The 16,300-nt window shown below is 34.5% G+C and overlaps 1 protein-coding gene across 1 annotated transcript in view; it reads right to left on the bottom strand.

Moving 5' to 3' along the window:
* Nucleotides 1–16,300, bottom strand: part of LOC144252622 (adhesion G-protein coupled receptor V1-like) — a 96,823-nt gene that overhangs the window by 2,220 nt on the left and 78,303 nt on the right. The window contains 4 exon segments of the mRNA XM_077794834.1: nt 481–730; nt 6,372–6,556; nt 12,779–13,140; nt 13,143–13,179. Coding sequence (XP_077650960.1) covers nt 481–730; nt 6,372–6,556; nt 12,779–13,140; nt 13,143–13,179 — 834 coding nt within the window.

Raw genomic sequence — 16,300 nt, 5'->3', positions numbered from 1 at the left:
GAGCTCACTTATCAATGCAGGATATCTGACTGGTCTTCCATCATGCACATTCTACCTCTGCTTCATTCATTCAGTGATATTCAGCTAACAGCACTCACTTTAACTATAATTTGCCAACTTTATCAAGAGTGAGGTATACAATTGGATATTAGAGAAAGCTATATTTTGTTACTTTCCATATGTGTGTGTATGTGTGTGTGTGTATATATATATATATATATATGTATATAAATATATATATATATATCTTATACAACTCATATATTGAGTAAAGTAATTCAATAAAACAGGAAAGAGACATTTCCAACTATTCTGAAACTAAACATTCTATAAATGGTTCATGAACATGAAAGACTACTTATATTAATTCACCACATATAGTATCTGCCAAAACTCTGATCAAAGAGATGTGTTCCTATCAGATGTCTGCTAAAGAAAACATGAGATTCTAACAACATAATTTTTAAAATGATAGATTACCTTTTTTTTCAGAGCAGGAAGATTGTTACCAGTTATAAACCATTGGTGACTGCTATACTCTGTAAACTGGACTAATTTACATGAATTTTTCCCAGCCATTATTTGTGCATCTGAGACATCCAATAACTTCTCTGGAATTCTAATATAATCCCCTTCCTTTCCTTCAAACTTGTGCCCATTGATTTGCTGAGGATACCAGTGAAGAGCCAGTATTGACAAGTATGGGCAACTGTCAAGGATGGTTTTGCTTCTGCAAGAAAAAATAAATAAAAAAGATTCTGCTAAAATGGCGAGTATTTACAACCATATATCCACTTAAATGTATTACATTGGGATTCTGCTCTTTATACATAACAATGACATTACCAGCCCAGGAGCACTAGGTAAAATTTGCTTTCAGTTCCTTTATGGTTAACTGTTATGAACTTTTCCACAAAACTTTCCACATCCTCTTGACTAATCCTCCCTGTAACCTAAAACAAGGTTTTTTGTTGTTGTTGTTTTTGTTTTTTTAAAGCTGGTTAATGGATATCAAGATACAATCTATGGCTGTAAAATGTACTTTTTTGTGTTCGTCACATCAGTATTGGTGTAACAGGGTAAGAAAAGGGTATCCCCACTAAACTGAAGCACTGTTTGATTCAAGAACATCTTAAACCTTAGCTATATCAAGAGCCATGTTTCACCTAGAGGGTACCTCATGCCTTTCTAACCCATAAGAGCATTTGAACTAATATAACCATTTGGTAAGAAAAACGGCTCTGAAGAGTGGGCTTTATTCATTTAATAGTTCAGATTTGAAGATCTCCTAGGTATGATAAGATCCTGTGTGCAATGAAATTACTTTCAAACCTCAATATGTGTCGAAATCACTTGGAACTTGGCTTAAAATAGAGCTATCTAGTTTATACTCAGACTTACTAACTCAGAAATCTTACTCATAAGAGGGGGTTGGCAGTCCTAGGAATCTGGATTTGTAACCAGTCACCCAGAGAATCTGTTGCAACCTGTGAACCCATTATCATTGCAAACAATGAAGAAAAACAAAGATAAATCAGATCTGAAACATGCCTTAAAAATTATAGAGAACATCAGGTCATTAGTATAAGATTTATGCATTAAGTGTTTAAGTTACATGGACCACAACAGATGTAGAGTATATATAATTAGGCCATTGATCTAAATGATACCTTGCCAAGACACCCTAAGCTAGTAAATGAAGAGAATTTTAAATGAAAGATTTGAGAAACAAAAGGAAAGAGCAAAGGATAACTTTTTCCTCTAACTATATACCCTTCTCTAAAAAAACCCAAAACTTTTCCACAGCTTAAATGACCACAATTGAATCTGCACCTTCAATTATCTATACCTAACCCACCATTTATCCAGAGCTCTAGGTCCCAGTGTTCTATGAAAACACTTCAATTTCCATCGGCCACACATGCCTCCACACAACTTGTCAAAAATCCAATACAGTCTCCCCACTCAGCTTCCTAAATCATCATTGGGACTCCCCGCTTAATAGCTGCCACTACAGAACCCGTGACCAGGCCACAAAGCAACTAAGACCAATGAAGTCCACCCCCCATTGCTGCACAGACACATTTTAGGCTCCTCGACCTGTAATCTACTGAGAATCTGACCAGTCAACACTACCATAGATTCTTCAATCTTGGCAAACCGACATTATATCACAATTATATCACAATGACTCTCCCCACCCTCGATAAAAACCAACCCTTCTTGGCACCTAACCTTTTATGTTGATGCCCTTCAAATGCACTCATCTTGGTCAATCCTATAAGCTACTTCATACCTAGACTTAAGTGTGGGGGGCATATTAATATGTTGATCAATTGTCAATGTTGAATGGCCCCTATACTAATTCACTGTGACCAACCTCAGTGGTCACAGTGAATTAACAATAAACAATCCATGACGTTTGTTTTATTTGGTTTTCAGGTGATTGTTCTGAATTTCATCAGTTTTGACATTATCCTTGCTCAATTCCCACATCTTCTATTCTCAGCAGATGCTCTTGATATTGCTTAAGACAATATATAGATATGCATAATTATGGTTATCTTTGTCTTTGGAGTTACTTAAGCAAAACAAAATAATAGTGATCTCTCTCATTTTTTATGTTCCATTAATTTGAACATTCATCTTCACTCAACAGTTATCCCCTATGTAGTCTTCCCCTTGCTTCAATCCTTCCCTTCCTCCTACTGGAGATTGAACCCAGGGGAACTCTACCACTGAGTTACACCTTCATTCCTTTTAATTTCTTTTTATTTTTTAAGACAGGTCTCATGAAGTTGCCCAGGCTTGACTGGAACCTACCATCCTCCTACCTCAGCCTTACAAGTCTCTGGAATTACCACCTAGTTTTCCTATTTCTTGCTTTCCCTCTTCTTTAATTTCAACAACCTCTTCAACATGATGCTTCTAAAATACCAAATCTGATTCCTCCCCCACCCACCTCTCTCACACACACACACACACACACACACACACACACACACAGAAACATTCTGTAGCTTAAGTGGGAACTTACTTTAAACAAATAAGCAATCCATGTCAGAGATTTCTGAAGACAGGATTAAAGACATATATCAAAGGTACTAAGAAGGAACTGGTAATCATTGGTCTCAGATAGACATCTAGGAGCAGTGGTAAAGAGAAGAAGCCTCCTGAAATGAGGCACCTGTGAAGTTATTGATACCTTGCTTATTTTTCAATAAAAACCTCAAACACTGGGACTCACCCTGCAAGGTTAAAGGAAGAGTACAGGGAAAAAGGTTGCTGGTTCTTTGTCTTAACCTTGTCACCCACTGGCACTCATGTGGAATGAAAGTCTGAACACCTAGGATCCATGAGGTTGGAAGGGAGTTGTTACAAAGCAGGACTGTGGGGTCAAGTAGCCCTGGAAGTGAGTCCATACTTCATCATAGACTGGTGACCAATGAAAAAATAAATAAATAGAAGGGAGGCCAGTACAATAGAGGATGAAAAATGGGAGGAGGGAAGCGGGGAGGTATACTGGGGATTAAAGTGGAGCAAATTATATTCCATGCATGTATGACTGTGTCAAAACGAACTGATTGTTATGGGTTACAATGAACTAACAAAAACATTTAAAAGAACTATATTAAAATATAGTGTGTGTGTGTGTGTAAAACCTTTGGTGAGGATTAAGTTGAACCTTATATAAATTTCAATATTATAATATTCAATATTATAATCCACTCATATTCTTTAATGCAAAACTATGTCAAGACTAGAGCAGAGGTGTACAGTTAAGATCACTTATGTTATTATTTATATCTTGCTCTCCCTGATAAAAAGGCTACCACAAACCTTTTTATGTCTGTATTAACCATCTCTTTTAACTTTGCATGTCCTGGGACTTAAAAACTAACATTAAAAGTTTTAGGTATTCAACTGGAATTTTAGTTAACCTGCCAGAGTTCATAAAGGTATCTATAAATAAAGAGATGATTTAAATTATTATATGAGTTTTTAAATGTAGTCTTCAGAGTATCTCTAAATTTCAATGTAATAAACACTGATGACAGCATTCATTGAGAATAAATAATAAAATTGTTAAAAGGTTTACATAAACTTAGTCTTAAGCAGATGTCACTCATTAAATAATGGTTATTGTTGTTTTATTCTTTTCGGTCACATACAACACCAGGATACACCCTGACATAATCACAAAAGCATGGAACAGAACCTGCTCCAATTCAGTCCCCAGCACTCCCCACCTCTGCTCCCTCTACTCCACCTATTCTTTTTCAATCCATTTAGAGTTTACTTTTTTTTAATTAGCATCCTGTGAATACACCCAGTGCCAGGAACCACCATGCCACATTCATGCATGCTCATAAGAAACCTCAGTCATACTCATTCCACTGTTCTTCCCATTTCCCATCTCTTCCTCCTTTTAAATCCTCTTCTCAATCTCAACTCTACTGATGTCTCCTATATTTTGATGAAATTCATCTTACTTTTTCCCCTTTCTCTTTCTCCTTTTTTAAAATCCCTTATTTTCTATTAGCTTCCACCTTTCAGAGAAAACATTCAACTCTTGACTTTCTGAGTCTGTCTTACTGCAGTTCCATCCATTTACCGGCAAACACCATAATGTCATTCATTTTTATGGCTGAGTATTGTGTATCTGTACACAATTATGTACATATACCACGTTTTCTTTATTTATGCATCTATTGAAAGTCATCTAAGTTGGCTCCTTAGTTTGACTACTATGAATTGTGCTCCTATAAACATGAATATGTTGCATTACTATAGTATGCTGATTTAAAATATTTTGGACATATACTGAGGGGTGGGAAAGCTGGGTCATATGGTGGTTCTATTCTTAGTTGTTCAAGGAATTGCCACACTGTTTTCTGAAGTGGTTGCACCAATTTGCAGTCCCACCAGCAATGTATGAATGTACCTTTTTCCCCACATCCTCACCAACACTTATAATTTATTCTGGATAATTGCCATTCTGACTGGAATTAGATGAAATCTCAATGTAGTTTTGATTGCATTTCCTTAATTGCTAGAGACATTGAACATTTTTTTCATTTATTTGTTGACCATTTGTATTTCTTCTTTTGAAAAGTATCTGTTTAATTCTTTTGCCCATTTATTAATTGGGTTATTTGGATTTTTGGTGTTAAGTGTTTTGAATTCTTTGCATATTCTGGATATTAACATCCTGAGGAGCAGGTAGGAAAGATCTTCCTCCATTCTGTAAGCTCCCCCTTCATGCTCTTGTTTCCCTTTGAAGCAGAAACCTTTTAATTTGATACCATCCCATTTATTGATATTTTTAGTTTATTTCTTGCACTTTAGGAGTCTTGTTAAGGAAATCATTTTCTTCTAGCAGGTGCAGGGTTTCTGGTCTAATTCCTCGTTCTTTGTTATACTTTCAGTTAATTTTTGTGCAGGGTGAGAGGTAAGAGTCTAGTTTCATTCTTCTACATATGGACTTCCAGTTTGCCCATCACTGTTTGTTAAAAGGGCTATCTTTTTTCCAACATATATTTTGGCACCTTTATCTTACTATAAGAAAACTTTATTTACATTGATTTGTCTCTATGTCTTCTACTCTATTCCATTGGTCTTAATGCCTATTTTGGTGCCAATGCCATGCTGTTTTTGTTACTATCCCTCTGAAATATAATTCTAGATCCTATTTTTTCTGTGAAAATCAAGTTGAATTTCAATTTCCAGGCATGTTCTATTATCGGCCACTTTTACGTTGTCAAACAAAATAAAACATTTTTTTAGGTCCCTAAATGCACTGTATTTTATTTTTTCGTTCTCCTCTGGCTAGCTTCTTGCCATGACACTCCAGCCCAAAGTTCAACAGAGTATGAGAGCTGTCTTTGGAAGCACAAGTAGTAGCATATCAAAACACTCCCAGGGCTGGGGCTATAGAGTTCAATGGTAGAGCACTCACTTCTCATGTGTGAGGCACTGGGTTCAATCCTTAGTACCACACGAAAATAAAATTAATAAAGATATTAATAAAAAAGACCCCTAAAGTTCAGAATCAGCTCCCCTTTTTTTGGTCCTATTCAGAGTGTATCTTCTATTCATTGAATACATAAAAGTTGGAGACATGGCTGTTTACAACTTTTAAAACACACTTTGAAATAATAAGAATATATTGCTAACAGTACTCATTCATTTTTCTTCATGGAACTGTTAGGCTTTTTTCAAACAATTTGCTTAATTTGCCAAACAGGTACAATGCTTTGGCCAAATAATTCTGAGTTATATCATGTCAATGTCAATTTGCATCACATGTTGCTTGGTAAACAGTGAAGAAATGCATGTAAGGTACTATTGATGTATTAGAAGATACTTACTTTTCACCAGTAGAGCCACAGGTAACATCAGTCAGCAGAGAAAAGGCAAAATCTTCAGTCACTTCTGTAAAGTGGCTGAATCCTCTTGTATCCTTGCACTTTGGATTAACAAGAGCACAAAGAATCTCATAGAAAAGAGTTCTGCTTTTGGTACTGAAAACTTGATTTTTTCCTTCAACAGTTATCTAGAAAAAATTCAAGTATAAAAATATATACTTCAAAAATAAACTTCTTAAATTACATGTCATCTACATACTACATAAAATCTATATTAACAGTTGTTAATGTTTACAAACATGAACCTATGAAGCATTTAAGAGAAACTGGTATTTCAAATACATACATTTGCGCTTTAAAATGCAAAAATAAACATTTAATTTTTAAAAAGACACAATAGCCAAAATATTTTCTATTTAATCTTTAATAGCCCAAATGGTCACCTGGATCACTTAACTACAATAGTTAGCCTGATGAATTAAAACAAGTCCCATTTTTACACCACCCCCCAAAACATACATTCTTTTGACTAGCATATAAAGAAATAAATGCCTAGAGAATATTTTTTTATAATGGAAGTAGGATTATTTTTGTCTGTTTTTCAATGAACAGAAGCTACCACATGTCATTAAATTCTAATAATCAAATCAAGAAATTATTTTCAACCAATAGTACTCAAAACCACCTGGCATCCTTGTCTTTTTCAGAAATATGACCCTTCCTACTTTGGAAGACTACATTATTCATTAAATGTAGTCTTAAGAAAAATAGAGGGGAAAATCACCTTCATGGTTTTTCCTTGCCAGAATGAAGGAGCCCACATCTCAACTAATACCTAAGCAATGGTATGAAGCCACTGACTTATTTTGTTCTATTTTAATATATCTAATAAGTTCCTGTTAATTTTTTAAACTCCAAGTCATCACTTTCTCTATATTCTACATTATGCTCTTCCTGCCAACATACATTATCAACTTGCACATAAACTTATATTAGCCTTGAAATGACTAACCCGTTTCTCCTGCTAAAGGAGCTCATGAGGGAGTTCTCCATATTTTTTTGTGTGTGACTTAGTAACATTCCAAACTCAAAGAAGAACTCAAGATCTGAATATATAGTAGCCACCTCAAAGATAGGAAGGGAGAATGCAGAATAATCCACAGGGGAAATACAACGAAAGGAACAGAATAACAATTTAAGAATGAGGAAATTACAAAGGAAGATGAAAGAACAGCTGATTGGACACTGAAACAAGCAAACTGGTCATAACAAATGGACACTGAAACAAGCAAACTGGTCATAACAAATGGAAAATAAGCTCAAGAAACTCTCCTAGAACTCAAAGAAAATGTAACAGACAAGTAGGACAAATCCCTCAGACACAAGCATACGAAAGAACAGATACAAGAAAAAAAATACCAAAGTTCTTTAATAAGCTAAAGAGACACTCCTGTCTAAAAGTTCAGAGATTACTTTCAATCAGAGGAAATTAAGAAAACAAAAAACACCAGACATATAATGTCTGAGTGATTTTTTAAAAATATTTTTAAAAAGTCATACTAGAAATCATCAAAATAAAACATAGTAACAGAGAAACAAAAATTCAATCTGACATGAGGCATTTCTGAAAATGAAATGCCAGAAGCCAACAGAGACACAGGTACATAATTTTAAGAACTAAAAGTTATGATCCAAAATTTCTAGAGTTTTTCAAACTGTTATCCATGTTCAAAGGAAACAATTCCTTTTAGTAGAGTGCACAAAATAAAACAAAAAGGGCATTTATATAAAGCTTGGTTATTGTGGGCACTTCAGAGTTCTTAGAACTTTATGTTAACTTCTTTAATCTTCACAAGAATCCTCTGAGGAAAGTCTTAGTATGATCTTTGTTTCATTTCCAGGGAAAGAAACTGATTCAGAAAGAAAATAACTTAAGTCAGCCAAAACACAGGGTTGGTGACTGGCCAAACCCAGGAGGTGTTCCTGACAGATACCTGCACTGACTGCCCAAATCCCCCACAGGCTTGTCAAAAAAACAACATAGATTGATTCAGGTCACAGACAACTTAGTTAAAATTATTGCAATTATAAAATACAAAATCAGTCAGTAAAATACAGATTGAAATCTAAGCCAGTTAGTACTATTATAAATTATAGGTACAAAATAATCTTGGCATCAAATGCATAATATTAAAAGTGTGATAAAAAATAAATAGTCTGGCTTTTTAAGGACATTTTACATAAACAGATACAAAAGAAACATCCAAATTATAGAAATTGACTTAAAAACAAGCAGAAGACTTAAAACAACCATGGGAAAAAATTAAAAACCTGTCAGGGTTAAAAATAAAAGAAGCAACCATTGGAAATGGGAGATGGTCTACCAAACTTCCACAAAACAAATTATTCATATGCTCTTTCAAGTTTTCCAGAACACAAAATTAGGCCTCCTGACTCATGTTTTATTAACCTCCAATTGCCAAGAAATCTAAATCTGGTAAAATTAAAATTGTAATATCAAATCCAGCAGGGTTTTAAAAGACTGATAGTGTTATTAAGGCAACTGACAGCTTTTAAAATTATTTTTACTGTACCATGCGTGGGAAAATCAGAGGCGAGAATATCATGTTATTGCAAAAATATGCCCAACCCCACTGTTGGATTTTATCTAGAAGTCTTCATATGAATCATTTAAAGCTATTGCTTTTTTTAGGACAATATTTGTATCATGCAAACATGAATAAATAACACTTCTAGAGTGTGTGATCTTATCTAAGATATTGAGATTTTAGTAAAAAAAAACATTATGGAAAATAAAACAAACATTATGTAGGGCGGGTTCTGTTTCAAAGAACTTGGAAACTTAGAACTTAGAAACAGTTTTACCTGCAATACAAGATTTTATGTAACCAAGTTCTATTCAGCCCTGGCAGATTTAGGCTGTAACTTCTGAAGCTGAGGTTGAAGTGTTAGTTTAACATGATATATATGAAAGGTTACTAGATGAAGTATAGGATTCCTTGAATTTCAGATGAGCACATAATAACTGGTTGCTAAATAAGTATGGCAAGTAAGTATTTTATGATGTATATATGCTTAAAATTTAGTTGTTTATCTGAATTTCAAACTTAACTGGGCATCCTTTAATTTTATTGGTTAAGTTTTATAACCTTATCCATATGTGATTATCTATATCTTCAGTGCTTTGTTTTATTATTCTTGTAGTCTAATTATATAACTATGTCTAAAAGATGAAATATTTATTTTGTGGCATACAGTCATGCATAACTTAACAAGGGAGATATGTTCTGTGAAATGCATTGTGGATAGTTCTGTCCTTGTGAATATCACAGAGTACTTACTATCTGATAAGTACCTACATGCAGGATACATGGTTTAGCCTACTGCTCCCAGGCTACAAATCTGTACAGCATATTACTGTACTTAATACTATAGGTGACACATGGTAGTATTTGCAAATGTAAACACAGAAAATCTACAGTAAAAATACTAATAGGAATTTGTAATCTTATGGAAACACCATAATGTGGTCCATTATTGGCTAAAATGTTTTTGTGTGGTTCATTCATGGCTGTATTTCATCAATACACCAGAATTTATTGAACTAGGCCCCCCTCGATAGCAACTTTTTGTTTCAATTTTTGTTATTACCGTAAGTAATGCTAAAATAAGCATTGCTGCCATACATGGTATTTGAACAAATGTTCCCAAACCCATTTGTTCTGTTTGAACACAACACCCATTAGGTATTCATCTAGAACAAGCTTTAAAAGTTATAACCCATGAATTTCAGAGGTACCCCAATTTTTCCCATATTAAAAGGAAATAGAAAGTTCCTTTTGGTAAAGCACACAAATAATCATAACAAAATAATCAAGATATATTATTTGATAACCACTCAAATCAGTGTTGATTCTTTTTTAAAAAATATTTATTTTTTAATTATAGGTGAACACAATCTCTTTATTTTATTTCATTTCATTTTATTTTATGTGGTGCTGATATCAAACCTAGTGCTTCATTCATGCTGGGCAAGTGCTCTACCTCTGAGCCACATCCCAACCCTCAGTGTTGATTCTTGACCAATGGTATATAACCATCTTATATAACTTACTGAGGAAAAGGGGCAGCAGAATTTTCTTATATCTTCTACAAAAAATTTGATCTGAAGTTCTCTGCTCTACCCTACATTGTTCTCATATATGCTTTCCCTTGTCTTGGCCAAAAATCAACTTGCTGATGTCCCATGCCATTTCATCATTAGAAAACTTAAGTAACATGGGCTGGGGTCATGGCTCAGTGGCAGAGCACATGCTTCACACATGTGAGGCACTGGATTCAATCCTCAGCACCACATAAAAATAATAAATAAAACAAAATAAAGATATTGTGTCCATGTATAACTAAAAACAATATTTAAAAAAATTTAAGTAACATTATTTTCTGGAGTGAGATCACTATTTTCTAGAATGTTCTCTATGTGAAATAACAACCACTTCTCTGCTTTACAAGCTACTTGGCATGGCCTCTTCTTCTTACCTATATACATAACAATTTTCTTTTTTTATACTTTGAGCTTTATATTTTAAGAAATATCATGGAAAATAGAATAGACATGATATTCTAAGTCCCTGCTGTAAACATTTTAAATATTTAAAGGTCACTATGTTAGAAATATAGTATTAATAAATTCATACATATGTGATCAAAACTTTTTATACTAATATGTAAATGTGCTACTATAAAATATCTTGGTAAGAATCCCACACACACATTCTCATGTTTTCCTCTAGTACTAACTCTTTTTATTTATCTATTTTCATGTATGTCCTTGGGCTCATATCTCCATTTAACTCCATCATTTTCAGAAGTGTAAATAAATAAATGGGTTTAAAACAAAACCTAGTTGGTCCACGTCCAGGCCAAATTGAATGCCTAAAGTTATCTGGCCATCCCATAGCTTTTCCTTTTCTGGGAAAGTTTCCAGTGCCCAAGAGAAACAGAGAACAAGCAGTGGATAATTGTTCCTGTTTCGTGGAATTTAAACTAAAAGCACTATGTGGATGAATACCTACTCCAAGTCCTCTTTTTTTAAAACTAAATTATTTATTTATTCTAATTTATTACACATGATGGCAGAATGCAATTCACAGAGCACAGTTTTTCAAGTCACTGATTATACATAAAGTATTTTTCACACCATTTGTGTCTTCATACATGTACTTAGGGTAATGATGTCTAACTCATTCCACCATCATTCCTACCCCCCTATTCCCTCCCTCCCCATCCCTTTCCTTTGCCCTTTCTAAATTTCCTCCATTCCTCTCATATTCCACTCCATCACCATTATGAGTAAGCCTCTTCATATCAAAGAAAACATTCAGTTTGGCTTTTGGGGATTGGCTTGCTTCACCTAGCATTATATTCTCCAGCTCCATCCATTTACCTGCAAATGCCATGATTTTATTCTCTTTTAATGCTGAGTAATATTCCATCATGAATATATACCAAAGCTTCCCAATCCATTTATCTACTGAAGGGCATCTGGGTTGGTTCCACAATTTAACTATTGTGAATTGTGCTGCTATAATAAACCTTGAGATGACTGTGTCCCTGTAGAATGCTGTTTTTAAGTCCTTTGAGTATAAATCGAGGAGTTGGATAGCTGGGTCAAATGGTGGTTCCAATGGGAGCAAATCTTTACCACAAGCACATCAGATAGAGCACTAATCTCTAGGATATATAAAGCACTCAAAAACCTTAACACCAAAAAACAAATAACCCAATCAATAAATGGATTAAGGAACTGAATAGATACTTCTTAGAAGAGGATATACAATTAATCAACAAACATATGAAAAAATGTTCAACATCTCTAGCAATTAGAGAAATGCAAATCAAAACTACTCTAAGATTTCATCTCACTCCAGTCAGAATGGCAGTTACCAAGAATACAAACAAATATAAGTGTTGGCAAGTGGGGAAAAGGGCATACTCATACATTGCTAGTGGGACTATACATTGGTGCAAGTCCTCTTTTTATGACTGCAAAAACAATAGAGGATCAAATGCCAAAGACAAGTGAACAGCTTCTGGAGAATCAGAAAGAGCCTGCAGTTTCCAACATCTGTTCTGCCTTTTTAGACTTTGAACTATTTTTTTCTGCTGCACAAGATTATGGAAATTGAATACTGAGGGTGTCAAACAGGCATCCCTCATATCATAACAAAAGTTCATTGTCAGGTATGATGAATTCTACTCTTATATTTAGAAGTTTAGTGTTATCACAATTCTATGTATGTGATATAATAGAATTCAACTTTTGTGTTGGTTTTCTAATTTGTCAAGTTTTATTAAACCAAGTGTTTCCATTTGCAAGTTTTTCTTACCTTTTCTATTAGATGCACCACAGCACTGAGCAGTTCGTCCGTGTTCTCTGTGGCTACATTCATGGTAATGTTGTGGAGCACTCTGTTAAGAATGTCTTCATCAAGGGGCTGATGTAGCTGATCGGCAAGGCCCCAAATCACCTGTGACTCTGCATCAGAGACAAGAGTAATGTTGGCAGTACCATATGCTTTATCAATTCTGGCACCACCTTTTGGGCCCAAAAGCACAATCTAAAAGTGTTTAGGAAATGGACTTGAAGACCCTATATCTGGCGTTAGGTTGACATCCAACATGGTGTTGCTCTGGCCAGGTTCAAAGACCAATGTGCCTTCATTTCTCATAAAATCCTTTCCAGTAACAGTATGAGAGTACGACCAATTGTTTCAGCACTCCTCAACTCCTGCAAAGGAAACAATAACATATAAGTGAAACAATGATGTCTCTGAACATGACATAAACAAAATTTTATTTTGTAAAAATAAATTTCTATTTTGTTAAATAAACTGATGGGCAATATAGGGCTTTATATGTTTTCTAATCTAATTAATAATTTGTAGAGATAAACATACATCATACAGTAATGGAGTTTGGAAAGACAGGTTCTTTTGAGTGAACATATCAAAGAAGAGAACTAGAAAAGAAATGTTGCTTTTTCCCCATAAATGTCTCCCAGGTGAACACACTAAAAGTTGTGCTTTAGCTTACACATGCTGGGGAACATACGTATGAAGGAACAAAAGAAATATTAACATTTCATTCCTACCTGGAAATTTGTTGGAGAGGTAGTTGTAAAGTAGGGAGGATAAGGAGGAGGCAGAGAGAAGGAAGGAGAAGGAAGAATAAACTGGTCTCTTGCTCACACTTAAATACAGGAATGCAGGAATGTGTTATAAGGTCCTAAGTGCATATATCTCTCATGTTTTCAGTTTGGTTATTAAAAAGTATTCAGAAAGTTAAGCATGAATACTTAGTCACGGAAGAATGAAAGGAATTCACATTTATTTACAACTGAGCCAACAACTGTGAAACTCAGAGTATAGCCCAGGATTGCAAAATATAGATGCAGAATTAAAGAGCAGGTCACTCATAGGAACTATTATTCTAGTGAAGACTTACAGAAAACAGAAGAGCTATGGAATTAATTATCTATTAATACATGGTGTTTTATGACAAAAAATAGATGAAGTACGGGAAGGGAAAGGTCAGGGCACAATTTTAGATAATGCTGGTTACAGAAGCTCTTGAGCTGATATTAAAAAAGACCTCAGTGAAGTAAAGAAATAGGTTACATGATGATCTCAGCAGAAATATTCTAGATATCAGGAGAAATATTCTAGGCAGGAAGAAGAGCAATCACAAAGTCCCTGAAGTAAGAACCATCTTAGTATAAGTGAAGAAACCAGAAGGCCATCGTGACTGGAAGCTCACATGAGAGGTGGAAGGGGTCATTTGGGGTGGGCACATGATTGGAAACATGGAAAATACAAGAAAGTGGCCCACTTCATTCAATATTTTCATCAGCGTTCAGGCTGTTATCTTTATTGGTCTTTTAACAGAAAATAAGCACAGAGGCAGGAAGAAGGCACACGTTTTTGCAATAGTTCATGTGAGAAATAGTGGTAGCTTGATTTAGGGTCCCAGGAGTGGAAAGATTTGAAGTACCCAGACTGGGAATGTATTTTGAATATAGAGTTAAGAGGACTTTATGATGAATTCAATGCTGGGTTAAAGGAAAAGGAAAATTGAGGATAAAGTCTAGCAGTTGGCTTTGATGAATAAGTAACTGCATGAATGATGGAAAGCTAGGGGAAATATTGTTGAAGGAGATATCAAGAGTCAATTATCATACATATTAAGTCTGAGATGCCTCAGACACTGAAGCAAAGATTTCAAGTAAGAAAAATCAGATACATGAGTCTGGAAAGGGGGAGGCAATTGACAAAAATTTGGGAGTCCTAAGCTTTCAGGTAACACTTATAGGTCTGCATAGTATAGCCTGGAGAGTGAGTCTGGGTAGATTCCAACAGGCATCATCACCTACATTTACATCAGAGAGGAACTCCCAGTGAGGTAATATTAAGAGCAGGAAAGTACCTCAACCTAGAAACCCAAAGGGAACAGCATCCTTCGGGAAGAGGAAGTAATCAACTATTTCAAAAAATGAACAGTCCATGAAGACAGTCTTTTAAAATCATCTGCAGAACAATGATAGAACAAAAACCTTACTGAAGGAAACTACTCAAAAGCTTATTGGCTTTTGTATTTTAAATGGTTACACTACAAATATGCATTGAATATTATATAACAAAAATCAGAACAAGTTGGATGGTTATTTAACAAACATTGTTGAATGAAATAAGGATGCCTCAGACCAACATGCCTCAGAACACAATTTCAAGAATTTAATTTGCATAACTTCCTAAACAGGTAGACCCCAAAAACATATGGTGGGTGGTAAAACTACAGATAAAAGCAATGGAGTAGTTAAACATGAAATTCAGAATAGAGGTTATCTGTAAGATAACCTCTTATATCAGAGAGGGGTTCATGGCCCCTAGTTTTAAATTCCTGGTAAAGCTGGATTTCTCACAGAGGTGGTGGTGTTTGATTAGTATGAACTGCATATATACATTTTGTCCACTGTTTTCTGGTAGAATTTGTTTCATAATTCAAATATTTAAAGGAAGTGAAAAAATCAAAATGTTCTTATATTTATAAAAATGTGGCACAAACAATCAGCAGTATGCTATTGGAAAGTCAATATAGAAACATTTGAATAAACAGGCATTATAAGAATAAGAAGTAAATTCACAATGTTTCTTGAACTTGTGTACTCTGAGCTATTGCACAAATATATACATGATTAGCATCTGTTTTCAAATTTGGTTTAAAATATAGATGATTAGAATCTGTTTTCAAATTTGGTTTAGCTATAGGCCTATTTAATGGAAGCTTAACTAGAATGGGTGATCTTTTCATTATTTCAAGTAATTAGGATGGAAAATTCCTTCTTTATATCATCAAGACTTAAATATTGTAGAATATATGCTGCCTGTATTTATGTATATGGGAATGTATTTATGTATATGGGAATGCTGACCTAACAAAGTATATGGATGTTATAGTGACTATTCTAACTTCACTAATCTCTCCTAAGTAAAGTGAAAATCATTATCATCATAACAAAATGGTGACTTGGTTCATTACTGTGTTCTCATCTTGCCAGTTCTTGGAAAGCAGAATTACACAGCTTTATCTTCTAGCAATATGCCTAAAATTCAGAAAGAAAGAAAGGCAGGGCAATGAAACAACAGGAAGTTATGCAAATGAAATGAAACACCAGAGAGGTAAAATTATATTTTGATTTTTTAAAATCACACTTGTTACTTTTCAATAATTGTAGATTAGCATGCAGTTATAAGAATAATAAAAAGATTTCCTACACCCTTTATTTAGTAACCCTTATTGGTGGCATCTTGCATAACTATAATATAAATCATGACCAGGGTACTGGCATCAAT

The sequence above is a fragment of the Urocitellus parryii genome, unplaced genomic scaffold (assembly GCF_045843805.1).
Source record: "Urocitellus parryii isolate mUroPar1 unplaced genomic scaffold, mUroPar1.hap1 Scaffold_49, whole genome shotgun sequence".
In the NCBI taxonomy this organism is placed as follows: domain Eukaryota; kingdom Metazoa; phylum Chordata; class Mammalia; order Rodentia; family Sciuridae; genus Urocitellus; species Urocitellus parryii.
Note: the sequence above shows the minus strand (reverse complement) of the source record. Positions and strands in the feature narration are given on the sequence as shown.